Consider the following 19,302-nt stretch of genomic DNA (forward strand, 5'->3'; position numbering starts at 1 on the left):
TCCTTTCTCAATTTTAAAGACTAAATTTGAAGATTTTATGAGTATCCATTTTTGGAATTCTCTATTGCAGGAAGAATCTAATGAGCTACCTGACCCAGGAATTCGGAATATTGCTAAGTAGAAATACAGGACACTTCTATAGAAGGCTGATTTTGGTTTCTATCAAAAAGAGCTGAGAAGAGTAGCAAGAATTTTTGAACAGAAGAGTAATCTTTTCAAGTTAAAACCTATCATTAGACTTTTCTCTCAGTGAGCAGCTGGATGAAACCCTTTATCTTTCTGAAAAATGTACTTGAATGTACCTAAAATTAAATGGCATTTTGGCTTTAGAGCACAAACCAGTCCTTCTTACCACCTATGGTCATAACTTTCACAAACTTAAAATTTTCATAACATTTTTGTGACAGAAACAAATGATTGTTCATCATTCTTCCCAGATTTACCACTCTGAGTTTTGGTTGGGAAGAAGGAAGAAAGAAAAACAAGGGACAAGAACTCCCAGGGTAGCACTGGTCTTAGATCTCTTACTTCAGGGAACCAAGTACAGAAAGCAAAAGTTGCTCTAGAGACTTAACCACATGGTAGCCCCCCTCCAACATGGTCCCTACTGATGTCCACCCATGGTGTTCACACCCTTGGTCTGTGTGACCAACTGAAGACAGCAGAAATGATGGTGTGTCCCTTCCAAGGATTAGCTTATAAAAGGCACTACAGCTTTTTATAGTGATCTTTTGGAATTTTTCTCTCTCTCTCTCTCTCCTCTCACTCACTGCCATGTCCTGAGAAAAGGCCCCGGTGGTGAGGACCTGAGGCCTCTGGTAATCAGCCAGCAAGAAACAGAGCCTCTTCCTGTAATATTACTGAACTTGGGCGTGGATCTTCTAGTACCAGTGAAGCCTTTAGGTAAATGTAGTCCCAGCTGATAGCTGGACCACAACCTCATGAGAGACCCTGAGCCAGAACCACTCAGCTAAGCTGCTTCTGAATTCCCGGCCCACAGAAAAGGAGACAACAAATGTTTGTTCTTTTAATTTGTTGCACAGCAATAGATAACTAACACAGACCATATGAAGATGTTCCTGATATTCAGGATATATATATATTTTAAAGTATATCTATTTTGCTAACTTAAAAGGGCTGTGGGGCACTCAGTTGGTTGAGCGTCTGACTATGGCTCAGGTTATGATCTCGCGGTTCATGGGTTCTGTGCTGACACACATTGGGCTCTGTGCTGACAGCTCAGAGCCTGGAGCCTGCTTCGGATTCTATGTCTCCCTCTCTGCCCCTTCGCCATGTGTGCTCGGTCTCTGTCTCTCAAAGGTAAATAAATACTAGAAAAAAATTAAAAGGGCTGTAATACTGCTAAAGATGATTAACCATCTTCATTATGAATGCTTAAAGTTAACTGCTCCTTTGCAGCCACCACTCAATCATAAAGAACTATAATACTATTTTGACCAGATTACAAAAACATACATATAAGGAAGAACCAAAATATACCATTGTGATCACTTCCTTGGAAGCATGCAGGGAAAGAAACATACACTTAGGGACACATCACAGTAAGGACGTTGACACACATAAACTCTCAAAACTCACCTTCCTATTAGTAGGTGATCGTTCCTTTTGAAACTGTTCACACTCTCTCTTTAAGCTCAACTTCTCTTGCTCTGCAGGCCTCACCGTACCTGATGAGTTTAGATGTTTTTGGTGCTTAGGGGGAAGAAGGTTTGATTCCAGTTGACGGACCTAATAACAACATATGTAAGAGGAAGAAATGTTAAGATAGTCATCCAGTGAGGAAGAAAAACAAAAAAAGAACATAAGGGAAGTTTTTATTCAGTACTTGGGTTCTGTTGTATTAAAAACACTTTTTTTTCCCAGTCAAGTCTGCCAATTTTTTTAAATTTTGTTAATGTTTCTTTATATTTGAGAGAGCGAGGGGTGGGGGGCAGAGAGAGGGAGACACAGAATCTCAAGCAGGCTCCAGGCTCCGAGCTGTCAGCACAGAGCCCAACACGGGGCTCGAACTCACAAACTGTGAGATCATGACCTGAGCCAAAGTTGGACATTTAACCGACTGAGCCACTCAGGCGCCCCAAGTCTGCCAATTCTTGAAGTCTGCTTTTTTTGGATTGCAAAAGATCCTTCTAGGTAAATCTGTTTTTAGTCTGGTTGGGTCTAAAAACCTAACACTGTAAAGACCAGAGAATAGAGGACGTCTGGATCTACCAAATTACTGGGTGTCCACAGGGTGACGTGGCTGTCAGGAAAACAGACATAGTCCTAGGCACTTGCTCTCTGACATGAGCATGGCTTTTAGGAGTCAGTGAGGTGACAGTCCCATCAATTTTATATTGGACTGTCCACACTTGAAACCATGTATCCACACCAACAAGTTCCATGAGGACAGCGACCAGGTCTGTCTTGTTCAACGCTGTAACTTTAGCAATAGCAGAGTTTCTGGCACAGAGTAGGTGTTCTAAATCGCTATCTGTGGCTCTTCAGAGAGTTCTTCCTTAAGAGAAATGTTTAGGGGCGCCTGGGTGGCTCAGTCGGTTAAGCGTCCGACTTCGGCTCAGGTCATGATCTCGCGGTCCGTGGGTTCGAGCCCCGCGTCGGGCTCTGTGCTGACAGCTCAGAGCCTGGAGCCTGTTTCGGATCCTGCATCTCCCTCTTTTTCTGGCCCTCCCCTGTTCATGCTCTCTCGGGGCGCCTGGGTGGCGCAGTCGGTTAAGCGTCCGACTTCAGCCAGGTCACGATCTCGCGGTCTGTGAGTTCGAGCCCCGCGTCAGGCTCTGGGCTGATGGCTCAGAGCCTGGAGCCTGGAGCCTGCTTCCCATTCTGTGTCTCCCTCTCTCTCTGCCCCACCCCCGTTCATGCTCTGTCTCTCTCTGTCCCAAAAATAAATAAACGTTGAAAAAAAAAATTAAAGAAAAAAAAAATAAATAAAATCATTGATTTTAGTATAGAACTGATTACACAAAATGAAACAAAATATTTTATAAACATATCAGGATAAAATTATTTGCAAGTAAATGATAAATTACGCATTCTTAAAGTAAGTCCGCCATAGCAGAAGACTCAAATCCATACCCTAGACCCATTTCAGTCCTATCAAACGTTCATTTTTATACCACACTATTTTCAAACGTATGTCACCATGTGCCGCTTTTCGCTACCTTGTCCCGTGAGTGCGTGAGTTCCGCTTTGGTGTTCCGCACCACAGTTTGGAGTCTCTCGTTCTCTTGCCAAAGCAGCTGTTGTTCCTCCTTCATCAGATGATCCATCTGGTCCCAAGAAGGCCTTTGCTGCTGGTTATGGAAGGTGGCTATTTCTGGGGCCCAGTTCTTAAGAGCAAATTGAAGAGTTAAGCCTTAAAAACAAGCTGATTTCTGTTTTGAGTATATTTACTCAATGACAATAATTCTTAGGAAGTACCTTTCATTCTTCATATCTTCTAATGGGGGTGAGTGTATGTTGTGTGTGTGTGTGTGTGTGTGTGTCTATATACACACATACATACCGTATTTGGGGGGTGTGACTTAAAAAAAGGTTTGGAAACTTCTTTGTTTAAAATGATCTTCGGCAAAATAGTCCCATCAAGTCTAACAGCAAAGATGACTGTAGGGCAAGTCGATTCTATATAGAACCCAAGTGCGTAGAGATTGGTGGCCTTAAAAATTGCTTCATACTTATCAAGTTAATGCTTTGAACCCAGATCACTATTCTTTTGGTTAACAGAACACAGAGGGAACTTCAAGATGCACTGCTAACTTGAAAGCTTTCACAAGCTAAACTCTTTCATTTTTCCCATATGCAATCATATCCTTTTTTAGAATCCAAAGCACATACTGTCCATGTAATTGAGCCCTGAACTCAGGAATATGCTTTATGGTACACCAAAGTGATTTTTTGGATTCTGGAAAATGCTTTAAAAAAGGTAACAGGTAGGTAAGCCTTTTGTGTTTTAAGCTAAACCATGAAAAAGAAAAAGTTACAATCTCATTTTGAGAAAAATGTCAGCCCAGAAATAATTTTTTAAAATGGAAAGAACTATTTTTCTTTTTAAAAAAAATAAAGAGGAGGTTCCTGGCTGGCTCAGTAGGTAGAGTGTGAGACTCTTGGTCTTAGGGTCATGAGTTGAGCCCCATGTTGGGCGTGGAGCCTGCTTAAAAATATGTGTGTGTGTGTGTGTGTGTGTGTGTGTGTGTGTGTGTGTGTGTAAAATAAAAGTATCACCAAGATATAACTGGATTAAAATAACTGTCCTACTTTTATGGTAGGACAAAATCTTAATATCTCCACAAGGCTGACATCTATAATACCATTTCTAATTTATATAAGCACACAAAATAGCATTTTGATATATTAAAATGAGATATACTTTATATAACATCAAGAGTGTTTTTGTTACCGCAAAATAACTCAGCGTGGTCTCCTGACCTGCGCAACACAAAACGTAACCTTGTCACTATGCTTCCATTTATATGAAGTTCAGAAAAAGGCATCCCTAACCTATGGTGGCAGAGGGTCAAAAAGTGGTTCCCTTGTGGTTATCAACTGGAGGGGAGACATGAGAGCCTGCTGGGTGCTGGCAATATTCTATATTTTGAGATAGAAGGTGTTTACACAAATATAAATTTATGCACACACATAGGTATGGAAAATATACATGTGAACAACATAGGTTTGAACTGCACGAATCCACTTATGTGGAGATTTTTTTTTTTTTGAGACAGTATTGTATTTTCTCTAGCTTTATTATAAGGATACAGTACATAATATATATAATACCTAAAATATGTGTTAATTGTTTATATTATTGGTAAGGCCTCCAGTAAACAGTAGGCCTAACTATTAGTAATTAAGTTTTGGAGGAGTCAGAAGTTTTAGGTGGATGTCTGACCGTACAGGGGGCCGGGGCTCCTAACCCCTGTGTCGTTCAGGGATCAACCATATATTTATGTAAACACACACATCCATAAAAATATTCAAGTTACAGACTTAAAATCTGTGCACTTAACTGTATAAAGTTATACCTCAATAAAAAATAAATTACCTTGTCACCAGCATTCTGAAGTTGTTTATATAAAGACGTCACTTCTTGTTTCAAAGCCTCCTTTTCCTGCTGAGTCACTCGTAGGTCAGATTTAATCAGGGACATTTGCAGGTTCACATTCTGTAGGGTGTCTTCTAAACTCTGAACCTGCATCATGAGAAAAATCTTACACTGTGATGCAGATCCTCACGGTCTCACCTACAGCATGTCCAGGAATGAATGAGCTAAGAGAATTCCAAGGTCCCTTGTATTTACTATATCCAGCTCTTTTTAGTAGCCTCGTGGAGACTCCAGTTATTATGTATATTTACAGGATGTTATATTTAGAGCAATGATGAGCTATGTCCTGGAGCAAGGTGTCGCTAACACAGTCATCTGGTGTATGACCAAGTGATATCTTACAGTACCAGTGAGTACCAGCTGGCATGACAAAAGCTAGCTCAATCCCATGAACCATGAGGTCACAACTTGAGCTAAAATCAAGAGTTGGATGCTTAACCGAATGAGCCACCCAGGTGCCCCAGTATCTATTTAGTTAAAAATAATCTAAATTTGTAAAAGCAATGTTGATAGGTATCATAACAGGGCATGAACGTGCCTTAGAAATCCTTTTTCTAAATCAGAAACAAGCAGTCATTTCTACACAGTATTCTTAAGCTTTTATAAGTAATCTCATAATGATGAGGTAATCTCATAATAATGAACTCTGAAGGAACTGTTCAAGTTTCCTCACACTGTAAGCATATGACAAGTATTAATCAAATTGAATCATTATGAACCCTCTTAGGCCCATTCTATCTGGAATATTCTTCCTACTAGGAATTCTGTTGGAATACATAGGAAAATATTAGCTGTACAGGTGAAACAACAGTTGGCCACATACCTTTTCCTGTGAAGCCTCTAGTTGCGACTTTAAGGTTTCACTCTGGTGTTCCCAAGATTTCTGTTCTTGCTTCATAGTAGCAATTCTGTGCTCTAAAAGACTTGATTTTGCCAACTGTTTCAGGAAAGGAAAAGAGATAGTAGGCATGTTTGCAAACATTTCTAGCCTCAATTTATGCATCTCCACAGAGGCTGAAAAGATAAGCGCCATGTGGGAGCAGGGCATGGTAAAACACAGACATTTTCCTGACTCCCTTTTCTACCTTTAATTTTGAAGAGTCTGTTTTCTTTGGTGGTTTCCATTTTTCTCTCTCATTGCCTCATTGCGGGTGAGAAGCGGTAGGCAGGGAGGCAATTAGAACTCTCAAGAATGTACCATAATAGGAAAACATGAAATGCCTACTAAGGCATGTGGGGCGAAAGCAGTGTTGTAAGATTTGCTAGGGAAAATATGATAGAAAAAAAAGCGTGTGTCTATGTAATAGATCTGAGTATTAAATGCGACAATACTTATTTATATATTAAGTAGCATGGCTATATATTAAAATGAGACAAACTGTATATTACTATATTTAATAATATCATTATTAAACAAATTTAGCCTCCTGTTAAAATCCTGACCTCAGAAATTCAGAGGGCGCGTAAGGCCTGCTGAAATGCTATTCCAGGAGACGGTGGAACGATCAGGCTAAAACGGGACTGCTGAGTGCCACTGGACATAGAGAAATGCTCACTATGGTATATGCTGTACGGTGATGGTAGAAAGTCTTCTGTTTCCTACCTTATCCACACAGCTCTTTAGTTCTTCACTGAGAGCCTCCTTTTCTTCCAGCAGTTTTTCATTGTAGCTGAGAACACTAGCGAGTTTTTGCTGGAAGTCACCAAGATCAGGACATCTGTGCAGCTGTAAGAGATCAACAATCCCATCGTGTCTCATGGCTGTATTTATAAAGAGGTATTTATAAACAGGGTGTTTTCATGGCTGCTGCTATTTCCCTATCTACATAGATATTTCAGAGGACATATAAACTCTAAGGAACTATAATTAAATTTAACAAAATGTTCCCTACTCGACTCTCTCCATTCTCCAACTGACTGCCAAAATGTCTGCTCAGATAGATTCAAGCAGACAGATACTGTTACGTAACGGTCCTAGCTTCCGTTGCACCTTCAGGGGAAAATAAGTGACATACTGCCATTCTGTCATCAATTGAACATGTGTACATACATAGCACCATACATTTTCCTCATGCTTTTTTAACTAGAAAAAAATCTTTTTCAGCAATCTCAGTCAAGAGTATAGAATTGGCATGAACCAAGGACTGTGTATCAACACAAAGACAAGTTTAAAGCTAAAACAATCAGTGTTTTTCACTTTGTTTCATGGGTCCTTCCCTTTGGAAGAGGCCAAAATTGCCTGGCTCAGTAAAATGTTAATGCGGACACATTGGCTTCCTCCTCTCCACTGGAATCAAGGCAAACCAAAGGCTGTTTCCGTTCCATTTCAGTATCAGCCTTACTAGGACTGACATTTTGGGGGGCCTTTCTGTGTACTGGAGGATGGTTAGCAGCATCTCTGGCTTTTAGATGCCCATAGCACCCCTCTCTCCACATACCAGTTGTGAAAAACAAAAATGGCCCTAGATATTGCTAAATGTCCCAGGATATGGGAGTGACTCCTACCTCCCCCCAATGACTGCTTCAAAGAGACCGATTGTTTCTTACACGTCTTTACCCTTTCCCATAGTCCATGTATTTTTAATTTCCCTCTGTTTCATTTGACTTCCATACTTTCAGTTCTTCATTATCATTAAGATTTTGTGGCCATCTCTCTACTTTATACCTTAAGTTCTTTCACACATTTAGCTTTAGAATAATATGACAAAATAGACTTTAAGGGTTGAATCTTGTCTTCAACTGAGAACAAATACAGCACACCTTACAAATCTAAAGTCAGAAGGACATAGGACAATGTATTTTAAAGTACCGAGACACTGGTTTACTAAAGGATCTTTCTCCCTTGCTCTCTCCCTTGCTTCCTCATCCCCAGAACCTCACAAAGCCTGGTACCATTTCGGGTGTGCAGGCTGGCATGTGGCTTCTACTGATGCTACTTGTGTTTCTTTGCTGTGCAACAGATAATTTCTCACTCACAAAGTGATTTTACTTGTATTATGTCCTACAGAGCAGCACATACTTCCTAGGTCCATGCTGTATGGCAGCAACAATGGGCTGATACTATTCTACTGTCGTGATCCAAAAGAGCCCAGATGCCGTGAAACAACTTTCTACCCAAGGCAGACAAAGCTCACCATTTTTCCACTTCACTGTTTATCCCGCCGCCTCTGTAAAACCTACACAATAAAAACATGCCAAATGATGTCTTCACCATGCTATCTTACTCCCAGATCCACTCCTTTTCTTCTGATCTCCAGCTTAGCGAAGTCACAAAACATGCATTTCCCATGCTATGGATTTGGAGCCCATCATTATCATCTTAAAGACCGAACAACAGATTTTCAAAAGGTAAAGGAGAAAAGTATGCCCACGGTAATTAGGATGAACTTGGTAATAACAGCATTGGAAAACTTAGGCACCATAGACAGGCCCTGTGAGCTTCAACTTTTGGAATGTTTATAAAGGCAGACAGCTTCTGTTATGGCAGAACAGATCTGCTCTGCAGAACAGCATCTGACTTACAGAACTCCTCTCAGGTACCAGTACTAGGCATTAGGAGAGGCACAAATTCCCCGGAAGGCTTACAATCCTATTAGGAAGTCAAGACTTCTAGGAGTCAAGTAGAGATCAACACAAACATAAACGCAGTGCTCGAGACTCAGTATTTCAGCATTCAGAGGACACCTTTGTGCTCACAGGCTGAACAGATACAAAAGAGAGAATCTGATAATCTAAGGATGTCCTAATATCGAAGTAAACCTTAAGTGAAGCAATTTTAAAAAACAGAACTAAATTCTTCTATGTATAAATTAGGATTGCTCAAATCCTGTACTCACTGAAAAGTGCAGAATTAAGAATAAAATAGGACAATGCTCAGGACATACCTTTAAGGTGAACCCTCTTTTATACTTAAAATTAAGTCTTTGTTTGAAACTTTGACATAGGCTTCTTAAAACCAAATTCATAAGTGAGACTGCATCCCTGCTAATGTTCTAGAATTTGCTCCTTAGCCCAAGATAGATGCCACATACTTGCCATAAGAAGAAAGAGAAAGAGGTACCTTTTTGTGTGTGTCACACCAGTCTGGATGAGTAGTTATTAAAGTTATGAGCAAGAAAGTCACTTTCATTTTAGACAAACTTATTATTACTTTGTCACCCGGCTAGAGGAAAGCAGAGCGACAAATTTCTTAAACTGAAGCGGCTGTGACTGATTTATAGAATTTTAGTCTACAACATGTCAGTTACACACCTCAAACAGCATGTAGAGGATTAGGGATAGGAGCCCTTATACGTGGACTTGTACTGCAAACCCTCAGCTTTTATGAAGCAATGAGCTAGTTGACAGGACAGTGTATTAAGGATGTCCGGTGGCTGGCAGCGCCAGACCATCAGGTTCACGATGTACTGCGAGCCTCTCCACTGCACCCACTCCCAGCAGCATGCAGTCTTACTTGTTTCATTTTCTCCAGTTCATCTTTGAGAAGGAGGTTCTCCTGTTCCACAATATGAGTCTGTATTTTCACTTCAGACAGTTCTGCCTCCAGAGAAGACACTAAAGTGGAGGACTAAGAAGAAAAATTAAAAAATCAAAGAGCGGACATACTCATTTAGCCTAGGGAAACTTACTGGGTTCACACAAGGCAGCATTAAAAAAACTCTAGCCCCCGATTCAACGACACGCTCTTTTATGACCATTATATTCAGTGGAATGAACCGAAACTATTTTTTTTAAGTTTATTTTTACTTACTTTGAGAGAGAGAGAGAGAGAGCGCGCGAGCGAGCGCATGAGTGGGGTAGGGGCAGAGAGAGAGGGAGAGAGAGAGAATCCCAGGCTGGCTCTGCACTGTCAGTGCAGAGCCCGATCCAGGGCTCAAACCCATGAGATCATGACCTGAGCTGAAACCAAGAGTTGGGCGCTACCCAGGTGCCCCCCGAAATTATCTCTTGAAAGACTGTCCACCTCAACGTCATGAACATGATTTCTCAGGTAGTTTTTTCAAATCTCTCCACTCCAAAGTTATTTCTCTTGGGGGAGACAGGTTGAGACGATGATAACTGTGTTTCTCCTTAAACTTGTTTATTAATTTTAGTTTCTATCGGATTTTGTCTACAACAGTTACTACTCTTATGTTTGCCTAATGATAACTTTCTATTTTCTTCTTTCTTTCTACATTTATTTATCAGAACTCTGCTTTAAGGGAGAGCTGTTAATTCTCCCCCATTTAGTCAATTTTTAATATCGGTTTGTATCCATACCTATTTATTTTATTCTGTATTTATTTTATCCTTTACTATGATTATTTTGTTGGTCAAACTATTCCAGCTTTGGCCATGAGGAGCTCTTCAAGTGGGGTTCTGTGTCCTCTCGATACGCGCCCCATCTATTTTATTTTATTTTATTTTATTTTATTTTATTTTATTTTATTTTATTTTATTTTATTTTATTTATTTTTAGCACTTTTTTCTTTCATCCTGTATTTTCCCTGCCCTAGCCCTAGAATCAATCCTTTTTCCAAGGAGCCCTGGCTTCTTTTAAAAGAAAATGGTATTTAGAAACAAGATCTGGGCACTCCATCCATATACACACATCTATATCTCTGTATCAATCTCTCTCTCTATATATATATTAAGAAACCTGAGTTTATACTAATGCCTCAAATTCCAGTCCAACACCAGAGGGTTCAGTTTAGCCTTCCCCCATTTCCTCCTTGCAGCTTCCTTCTCCAACAGTGAGAACCTCAGGTCTGTTGCCTATCATCTATTTACTTATTTGCTCAATTCCAATATACACAAAGTGGTTTCAGAATTACTGACTTATCCCCCACGAGAAACACATTCACTGGCTGGAGTATTTTAGTGTTTGTGTACACTTCTTTTTTTCTTTAGCCCTACAGTATAGAGTCAAAATAATCATTTCCAGTTTACTTAATTCTTTTCTTCCCCATCGTAATTATGTTATCCATTTACAATATAGTTAGGTTCATAGTGTTTGTGTTCCAGGTTGGTATTCCTCACCATCTTGATTGGTTTCGATTGGTATTTATCTGGGGGTATGTGAAGAGCTATGCTTTTAAGAGTCAGAGCCATGGGAAAAGATCTACTCAGGGAAGTGGTACTCCCTTCCCTCATCCCTTCTACAACCTTCCCATTCTTCTCTTCCATCCCTTTCCCAGCCACCTTCTATGGTAATCATCTCTTTAGTTTCTGGTTTATCATTTTTGTATATTTTTCACACAAATGAGTGAGGATATGAGCATGTGTATTTTAGAGCATCCCTTTATTTCTTACATGGACAGAGTCATCCTACACTCTTTTGTGCTTCTCTTTTTCACGTAACAGTGTGTCCTGGAAATAATTTCACATTGGTAGACAACTTTCCCTTCCTCTCTTCCTTCCTTCCCTTTCTTTTTTTCCTCTCTCTTTCTCTTTTTTTATGGTTACACAGTACTACCCCAAGGTGTGACTGTACCCACCACGTTTATCCAGGCACTCTCCTATATATGAACGTCTAGATGGTCTCTAATATTTTGCAATTACAAACAATGCTACATTGAGTATACGTGCATATGAGTATTCATGTTGCTGGAGGTGTACCTTTAGGGGAAATCCCTAGAAATGGGCTTGGTGGGACAAATGGTAAGCTCATATGTAATTTTGTTAACTATTAGCATATTTCCTTCCAGAAGGCTAATATCAGTTTACACTCCCAGCAACATATAAAAGTGCCTGCTTTCCCCAAAGTCTTGCCAACAAAAAGTCATGAGTGAGAAAAGATGCTGTCCGTATTGTTTTTACTTCCATTTTTCTGATTATGATTTTGAGTTTTTTCATGGGCTTGAGGGCCATTTTTATCTCTTTTTTTTGTGATTTATTCATTAGCCCTACTTTCTGTGGTATAGGATATAAATATTTTTCCCCAGTTTGTGAAATGTCTTTTGACTTTGTCTGTAGCATTTTTTTTTTTCTTTTTTGGCCACAAATTTTTTTGATTTAATCATTTCTTTTTTGGTTTAATCATTTCTTTTTTGGTCTCTGGTTTATGGGTCATAGATAGCTTTTCTCTACACTAATGTTAAAGACAAATTGGCCCATGTTTTCTTCTGGTACAGACGTAGATTTGTTTGTTATATTTAGGCTCCTAATCCAATTAGAGTTTTTATCTTTATGCACTATATAAGATATAGATATCTAATTTTTTTTTTTTTTTTTTTAGAGAGAGCACATGGGAGGGGGGAAGGGAGAGGGAGAGGGAGAGGGAGAGGGAGAGGGAGAGAGAGAGAGAGAGAGAGAGAGAGAGAGAGAGAGAATATCTTAAGCAGGCTCCACACCCAGCACAGAGCCCAAGGCAGGGCTCGATCTCATGATCCTGAGATCATGATCTGAGCCAAAATCAAGAGTCAGATACTCAACCGACTGAGTCACCCAGGCACCCATAGGGATCTAATTTTATCTGTTCCCAACCGTCTACTGAGTTGTCCAGGCACCACTTCTTTATGAAATCCATCTTTACCCCAGTGATTTGTTATATAGTAAGTTTCCACTTGTATTTGAGTCTAATTCTAGACTTTCTGTTCCACTTCTCTATTCATTTGCTGATACTATACTGTTTTAAGACTTTACATATAAGAAATTGAATATAAGCATTGCTTTATGCTTTGAGATTTTCTCCCAGAAGGCTGGAGGGTGGCCACATTCCATACCTGCACTTTACATTGTTCCAGTTCTTCCTTCAGATTAGACTTTTCTTGTTTCCATTCCTCCAATGTGCTGCGCCCTGGCTCTTTATCCTTCTGGCGTAGCATTTCTGCCAGATGTTGATTAAGTTCTTGCAGTTCTTTCTCATTTTGAGAGTTCTTTTGGCTAAGTTCGGTATTTTCCAAATCCAATTGTTGGTTTTGGGTTTTTAATTCTGAAATCTAAATAAAATGGAAGTAAGTTTTAAAGACTAGTTGCCCTAATTCTACTAAAAAACAGATTTAGAGACTATCTACCCAGGGGAAAAAACCAAAGTTTTATACATACGTACGTACACGAACACATCCTTAATAATAGAATTTAATGCATTATTCATTATTACAAATTCCACCACTTGGGAAGTGTATGAAGAAGTGATAGACCCTCCATTTGGTCTAACTCCACAGGGGTTGCCATTGTTCACAGCTGGGTACCTATCCCTCCAGATTGTTTTCTATGTACATACAAAACTCGTATGTATGTGGAGGTTTTCTCCTTTTTATAACAAAAGGAAATTTGAATCATTTCAGATATTTGGGCAGCCTGCTTTTTCCACTTGTAATAGTTCACAGACTTTTATCTTTCCAAGTCAGTGCATTCAGAAACCACCACAAGCTATATTTTTTGGTGGCTCTAGCATATTGTGTCGAGACATTCCATAATGTATTTATACATTCCCACACTGACATACAAGTTTGTTATCATTCTTTTAATTATGAAGAAACAAACCAATCTTTTGAAAAACTCATTTACACAGGGTAGCATTTTGAATTTTGGGTCATTTTCTTAAAAGTGGGGCTACTGGGTTAGGAGGTGTGCACCTACATTACTGGTTTGAATACCCCAAAATGTCTTCCTCATGGTGCTACCAACTTATAGTCCTATCGAAAATGTATGAGTACCTTCATATCCTTACCCCTTTTTAAAGACTAGATGGTATCTTTCATTTTTGCTAACCTGAAAGATGAAAAAAGAATTTATTTGCACTTCCCTAATAAGGTTAACTATCTTTTTATATGTTGTATTTTCCCCCTTTACTTGACCACTCCTACCAATTATCTGTTTTTTCAACAGGGTTTTGCCCCTTATTTGTGAGAGCACAGAATATATTTTGGATGTTAAGACCCTGTCTGTTTCTAGTACTGAAAATTCTCTCTTCCCAGGATGTCCTTGTCTTTTGGCTGTTTCAGGCAGATTCTTAAATGGCCTTGTCCTGCACAACCCCATGTCATGAGACTACACAAATTGGGCACTTGAATGGCACAAGCTATCTGAATCAATTCTAATCCTACGAAAAGATATACTGATACTCTATATCTGTGAAATTCTGTCCTTCCCTTTTTGGTTTCAGTCATGGTGATGAAGGAAGGAGCTAACATCAATTGAAAAGAATGTGAGGGACAGAGTTAGTATTGCATAGATTTGGATTTAGAGCTAGTATTGTCTCCCCATTCCCACTGATTATAAAATTTGTATTAAACACTCAGAATCTAGAAATAATATATACATTATTACATCCACAAAAAAATATAAACCTAGTTTAGAGTCCGCATGGGGTGAGTTTCCATTCTGAAACTCGGGATTCACAACTTTATCATCATTAGCTACATGTGATTCCAGTAGTATGTCCTATAATTTTATAAATTGCAAATTAAAAAAGAAAATTTCAGAATCAAGAACACTGGGAAATACCAAGTATCTCCTCACCTGTTTCTTTAAATTTTCAACCATCTTCTGAACTGCAGCTTTTTCCTGTTTTACAGTTTCTATTTTTTGCCTAAAGGGACAGTGAAAATATAAGAGTTAGGCTTTAAAAGTTGAAGTCAAAACAGTCTTAGTCCTTGCAAAAATGCCCTAAGAAAATTTAAGTATATGTCTTACCACATTTCTTCCTGAGATCCATTTAATTTCCCTAATTTCAGGTTAGAAATGCTATCTTCTTCATTTAAAGTAGTAATTTCACTTCTCAAAATAGAATTTTCTTCTTGAAGCTTCTCAGATTCACATCTGAATCACAGAGATTTAAAAATATCATTATAACAAGGCAGTCATGTGGCATCTTTGGAAAATGCTTTCTAGGAACTTCCAATAAAACAAGTATTCCATGCCAGTCAAAATGAGATGTCTAAATTAGTAGACTTTTAGTACTGGAAATCAAGCTCTGACATACTGACCCCTTTCTTTTGGGGAGATAAGAATTTCACTAAAAGACATTAGGGAAGTGTGGCTGAAACACTGGAGCGCAGACAGAGACAGGAACCGAGACTACGCCCGCTATGTTTGCTGGTTTTCTCAGTGGCAACCATACTGCTTTGGGCAAAAAACTTCCATTTATCTCGGGCTCAGGTCCTACCTGCTCTATATAGGCATGGGCCATATTGCTAAGCTGTATTAGCTTTAGTTACAGACCTCAGGGCACCTAGAAAAAGGAAATTCACTACATAAATAAAAGAAATATGTACACTCATGTTCACTTTGTGATGTTTTTCAACTCATTATGTTCTGATTTTTAGAACTAAAAATGGTCTGAAGAAGGGGAAAAACTACATCTGGAATTCAATTATTTTGTTTCAGATCATTCAGATAACGTGATGTGATATTTTCCAAGTCTTTGAAAACCAAACTTGCTGGAAGACTATTGCAATCGTGTTATATAAAGTCCAGTGAGCAGTGTTTCGCATGAGTTTCGTTTCTGTCTTAAGTACAAGCACATTTATTAGAATCTGATAGCTCTTCAACCAAACGATATGTTCTAAGATAAATTTCCATTGTTTACACGATATCAGCATGTACTTCAAGTGATAGGAGTGAAGAACTGTAAGTCAAAAAGCACAGAATTTTTCCTATATTAGTATAAGAGTTCTCATCTACCAAGTGAGTTAATCATAAACAAAAGGCATTCTCACAGAACGTGTTCCATCAAATGCGGGAAACAATTAACATTTAGCAAAACCAAAACTACCAATCCAAATGAAATGCTAGAAAACAGTTAAAGACTTGACACACACTGAGGATGCACATGGTTAAACAGCAAACACGCTCCGTTAGGACACCCTGAACAAATGACATTTATTTCCTGTAGAGGGGGAGGGGATGCCTCCTAGGCAGGGTTATTCTATCTGTTAATACGACACAGAAGCAGAAGGAAGCCTACGGTACTGCTCTCTTCCTGAGGACTAACAGGTTAGTTTCTCTAGGCACAGCAAGCGGCGGAAGTTAGATTTGGTGAGATGCTCTTGGGATTCCATGAAGTTCAGAAGGTATATACGTTACCTCAGAAGTTCAACTTTCTGTTGCATCTCACTGCACGTGATTTGCAAGTCATGCATCATGGCCTTTAGTTCTTCCTCGTTTTCTCCTTGAGAAGGTCCATCTTTCTGCTTAACTAAAGTAGTGACTCTCTCCCTCAGCTTTCTAGTCAGCTCCTGCAGCTTCTTCTTCTCCAGTTCCAACTCCGCTATGGTGGCCTGACGCTGAAGATGTCCGTCTTGAAGGCCCGGCAGAGCGGTGTCTTCCTCCAGCAGAACTTGGTTCTGTACTCTGGGCTTCTCTCGACGTGTCCGGATTGTTCTGTGAAGCCAGGCAATTTCACTCGCTTTTACTTCTCCCACGAGCTGTGCATTCTGCTGCTCGAGGTACTGGTTTTCTTGATAATGTTCTTCTAGAATATGGTGGACACTTGTCACCGTGGGCCCATGCTCTTCCCATGTCTGATGTCGTCCCAGCACCTTCTCGTCAGGTTGGACTTCCCGGTTATCTAAATGGGCTTCCCACAAGGAGAAGCAGTCACAGCGCAGCACCGCTCTTTCCTGGAGCCTCTCGATCTTGCCTTGAAGCCTCAAAACCAAAACATGCAGTTCCTCGTTTTCTCTCTTGACCTCATCGTAACTCTTTTCCAGGCTAAGGAAGGTTTCAGTCACCTCTTCAACTTTCTTTAGCTCATCCTGCAATTTGAAGACTTCCGAAGTGAGGTCTTTGTTATTTTCTAGGGCTTCGTCATAGCGCATCTCCATCACTCTCAGCTCTTCCTGAAGACAGTCATTTTCTCTGCTGGCATCTTCATATAACAATTTATACTTGGGGGAAGCCTCGGGGATTCTCTCAAGCATCTTCAGTTTCTTTTTTAGCACAGAAACGTCAAAAAGTAGGTCCTGTTTCTTTTCAGAAGCTCGACTGCAGTCTGCACGCAAGATCATTAGCTGTTCCTGAAGCTGACAAATCTGATTCTTCAGGTCCCAGGTCTCGGTCCTGGTCTCTTCACTATTCTCGAGCTCGGAAAAACTCTCTATCGATGCTTCAGACTCCTCTGTCTTGACCTCCTGTCTCTGAGCTGAGCTCGTCCCTGTACTTCCCAGATCCCGGGCCTCATCGTCTTGTAGGTCACTTAGGGCGCACCGTGTGGCTACACCTTCTACTTGCTTCGTTTGATTTTGCAGTAAAAATGGCTCTGTCCGTTCCACAGAATTTCCAAAGAATCCAGGAGTTGGCTCGTCTAAACAAGAAGACATCACCGACCCTGGCTCTAATTTCTGTAGCTTCTGTTGCAATCTCGAAATTTCAGTGGCCATTTTCACATTTTCCTTCACTGCTCGCTCATGAGCTCTCTGCAGGCTCAAGAGGACATCTCCGTTCTCTTCCAACAACTGCTTTCCTTGCTGGAGCAGGGACATGGCTCCACTTCCTTCGTCCTCGCCTCCTGCTGCCCGGCAGCCACTCTCTCTCCTGGAGAAAGGAGATGCCACCTGCTGCATTTGCTTGATTTTATTCTGCAGCCTGGAGATTTCTGTGCTCATCTGGGCCCTCTCCTGATCTGCCTTCTCACAGGTCACCCTGTGGACACTCTCCATGGCCTGAAGCTTGGCCATCATTTCCTGCCTCTCCCGGTCACGTTCCATTTCCAGCTTCTCAAGCTGCTGGCTGGCCTGCTGCTCTGAGGCGCCCGCCTGGCACGGGACCTGCTCCCCGTCCTTCGGACCTCTGTCACGACCGCTCTTCAGCTCGAGTATCTGGTCGGACAGCAGGCTCTGTTGACTTTCAGACACGTTTCTTAGATCTTCCAGGTCTCTGAGCAGCTGCTCTCTTTCAACGACCATACTACTCAAATGTTCCTTGTACGTTTTCTCCAGCATCTCTCTCTCCTGGGTCAGGACCAGAGACGTTGCTTTCTCTCTTTGCAGAGTCTCTTTGAGCTGCTCCTGGGCTTCGGCGCACTCCTGGGCGAGCTCGTCCTTCTCAAACTCCCACTGGGATCTCTCCTCCAGCTGCTGTTCCACGAGCTCCTGCAGCTCTTGGCGGTAGCGCCCCTCCAGGCTCCGCAGAGCGCTTTCACACCTCTCGGTGACCTTCTGACAATCAGCCTGAGACTGGGCTTCTATCTGAGAGGTTCTTCTATTACACTCAGTTTCCATTTTTTCCCTAAATGTAGTCAACATACAGCATTACTGAAACTGCCACCGCCTCCAGAAGCAAACAAAAAACATTTTCCCGCGCACGGGAGAAGCCGCCAAGCAGACAATTTATATCCTTTCTATAAAAACGGTCTTCACGTATTCCTGTGTAATCGATTTATACAGAGACGGGGTCTCATTCCTGAGGGCTGAGACTGGCAGCCACAATTAACTTAAAAGACTTACCTCACTGTGTTTAGAGAAAATCTAGAAACGCCCTCTTTGGCATCCTCCTGGATGTATATGTTTATGGATTTTTAACCAAAACGTACACTGATATTTCACATTCACGACCAAATGCACATTAACCTAACCCCTAACTCGGGAAATGAAAATAATTCCTTCATTTTAATTAGGTATACATTGGAGGGTAGTAGTCACATAAACCACACATATTAATATATTCATTGCTTTTCCTTATTTAATAAAGCAGCAGTAAGGTAATCAGAGTATAAGGCATCAAAGCCCTCAAATATACCTGAGATTTCATGTGGGGAAAGTTAAGCACAAAGCTGCACTTCACAATTTGGAGAACTCTACCCAGAATTTAGCTCATAAATAGCCTTTCTCAGAACACAGTAATTACTCTCATCTGGAACCTGAAAGGATAATTGAAACAAGAAATACTGTCTGTGGGGGCGCCTGGGTGGCTCAGTGGGTTAAGCGTCTGACTTCGGCTCAGGTCTTCATCTCGCAGTTTGTGAGTCTGAGCCCTGTGTCAGGCTCTGTGCTGACCGCTCGGAGCCTGGAGCCTGCTTCGGATTCTGTGTTTCTCTCTCTCTCTCTGCCCCTCCCTGCTCACACTCTCTCAAAAATAAACAAACATTAAGAAATACTGTCTTTAAAAAAAAACAAAACCACCGTTTGAATAATCTCAGGGTAGGCTCATGTCTAAACACTGGCAAAACAGGTTGAGAAACTAAAGCATTTAGTCAAAGTCTCCTTAACTGCCTGGAACTTCTGGTGCCCCCAAGGGACAGTATTCTGGCTTCTCCA

At 40.6% G+C, this 19,302-nt stretch overlaps 1 protein-coding gene and 1 long non-coding RNA gene across 16 annotated transcripts in view; one reads left to right on the plus strand and one right to left on the minus strand.

The window, feature by feature from the left end:
* The window catches only part of LOC123386072, a 79,773-nt gene that overhangs the window by 47,979 nt on the left and 12,492 nt on the right, over positions 1-19,302 (plus strand). For 2 of the 4 annotated variants that reach the window (XR_006599580.1, XR_006599582.1), the window contains exon 3: positions 6,780-6,899. This is a non-coding gene — a long non-coding RNA (uncharacterized LOC123386072). Of the gene's footprint in view, positions 1-6,776; positions 6,900-8,129; positions 8,333-19,302 lie in introns of those variants that run through there. The other 2 variants (XR_006599583.1, XR_006599581.1) reach the window with 2 other exon arrangements.
* Positions 1-19,302, minus strand: part of NIN (ninein) — a 99,667-nt gene that overhangs the window by 14,034 nt on the left and 66,331 nt on the right. For 11 of the 12 annotated variants that reach the window (XM_045059903.1, XM_045059899.1, XM_045059901.1 and 8 more), the window contains 10 exons: positions 16,133-18,274; positions 14,741-14,866; positions 14,567-14,636; positions 12,826-13,041; positions 9,576-9,689; positions 6,726-6,848; positions 5,946-6,059; positions 5,063-5,209; positions 3,183-3,350; positions 1,600-1,749 (listed from right to left, as the gene is read on the minus strand). In XM_045059903.1, the coding sequence (XP_044915838.1) occupies positions 1,600-1,749; positions 3,183-3,350; positions 5,063-5,209; positions 5,946-6,059; positions 6,726-6,848; positions 9,576-9,689; positions 12,826-13,041; positions 14,567-14,636; positions 14,741-14,866; positions 16,133-18,274 (3,370 nt within the window). The remainder of the gene's footprint in view (positions 1-1,599; positions 1,750-3,182; positions 3,351-5,062; positions 5,210-5,945; positions 6,060-6,725; positions 6,849-9,575; positions 9,690-12,825; positions 13,042-14,566; positions 14,637-14,740; positions 14,867-16,132; positions 18,275-19,302) is intronic. The other variant, XM_045059909.1, reaches the window with a different exon arrangement.

Source organism: Felis catus, chromosome B3, assembly GCF_018350175.1.
Source record: "Felis catus isolate Fca126 chromosome B3, F.catus_Fca126_mat1.0, whole genome shotgun sequence".
Lineage (NCBI taxonomy): Eukaryota > Metazoa > Chordata > Mammalia > Carnivora > Felidae > Felis > Felis catus.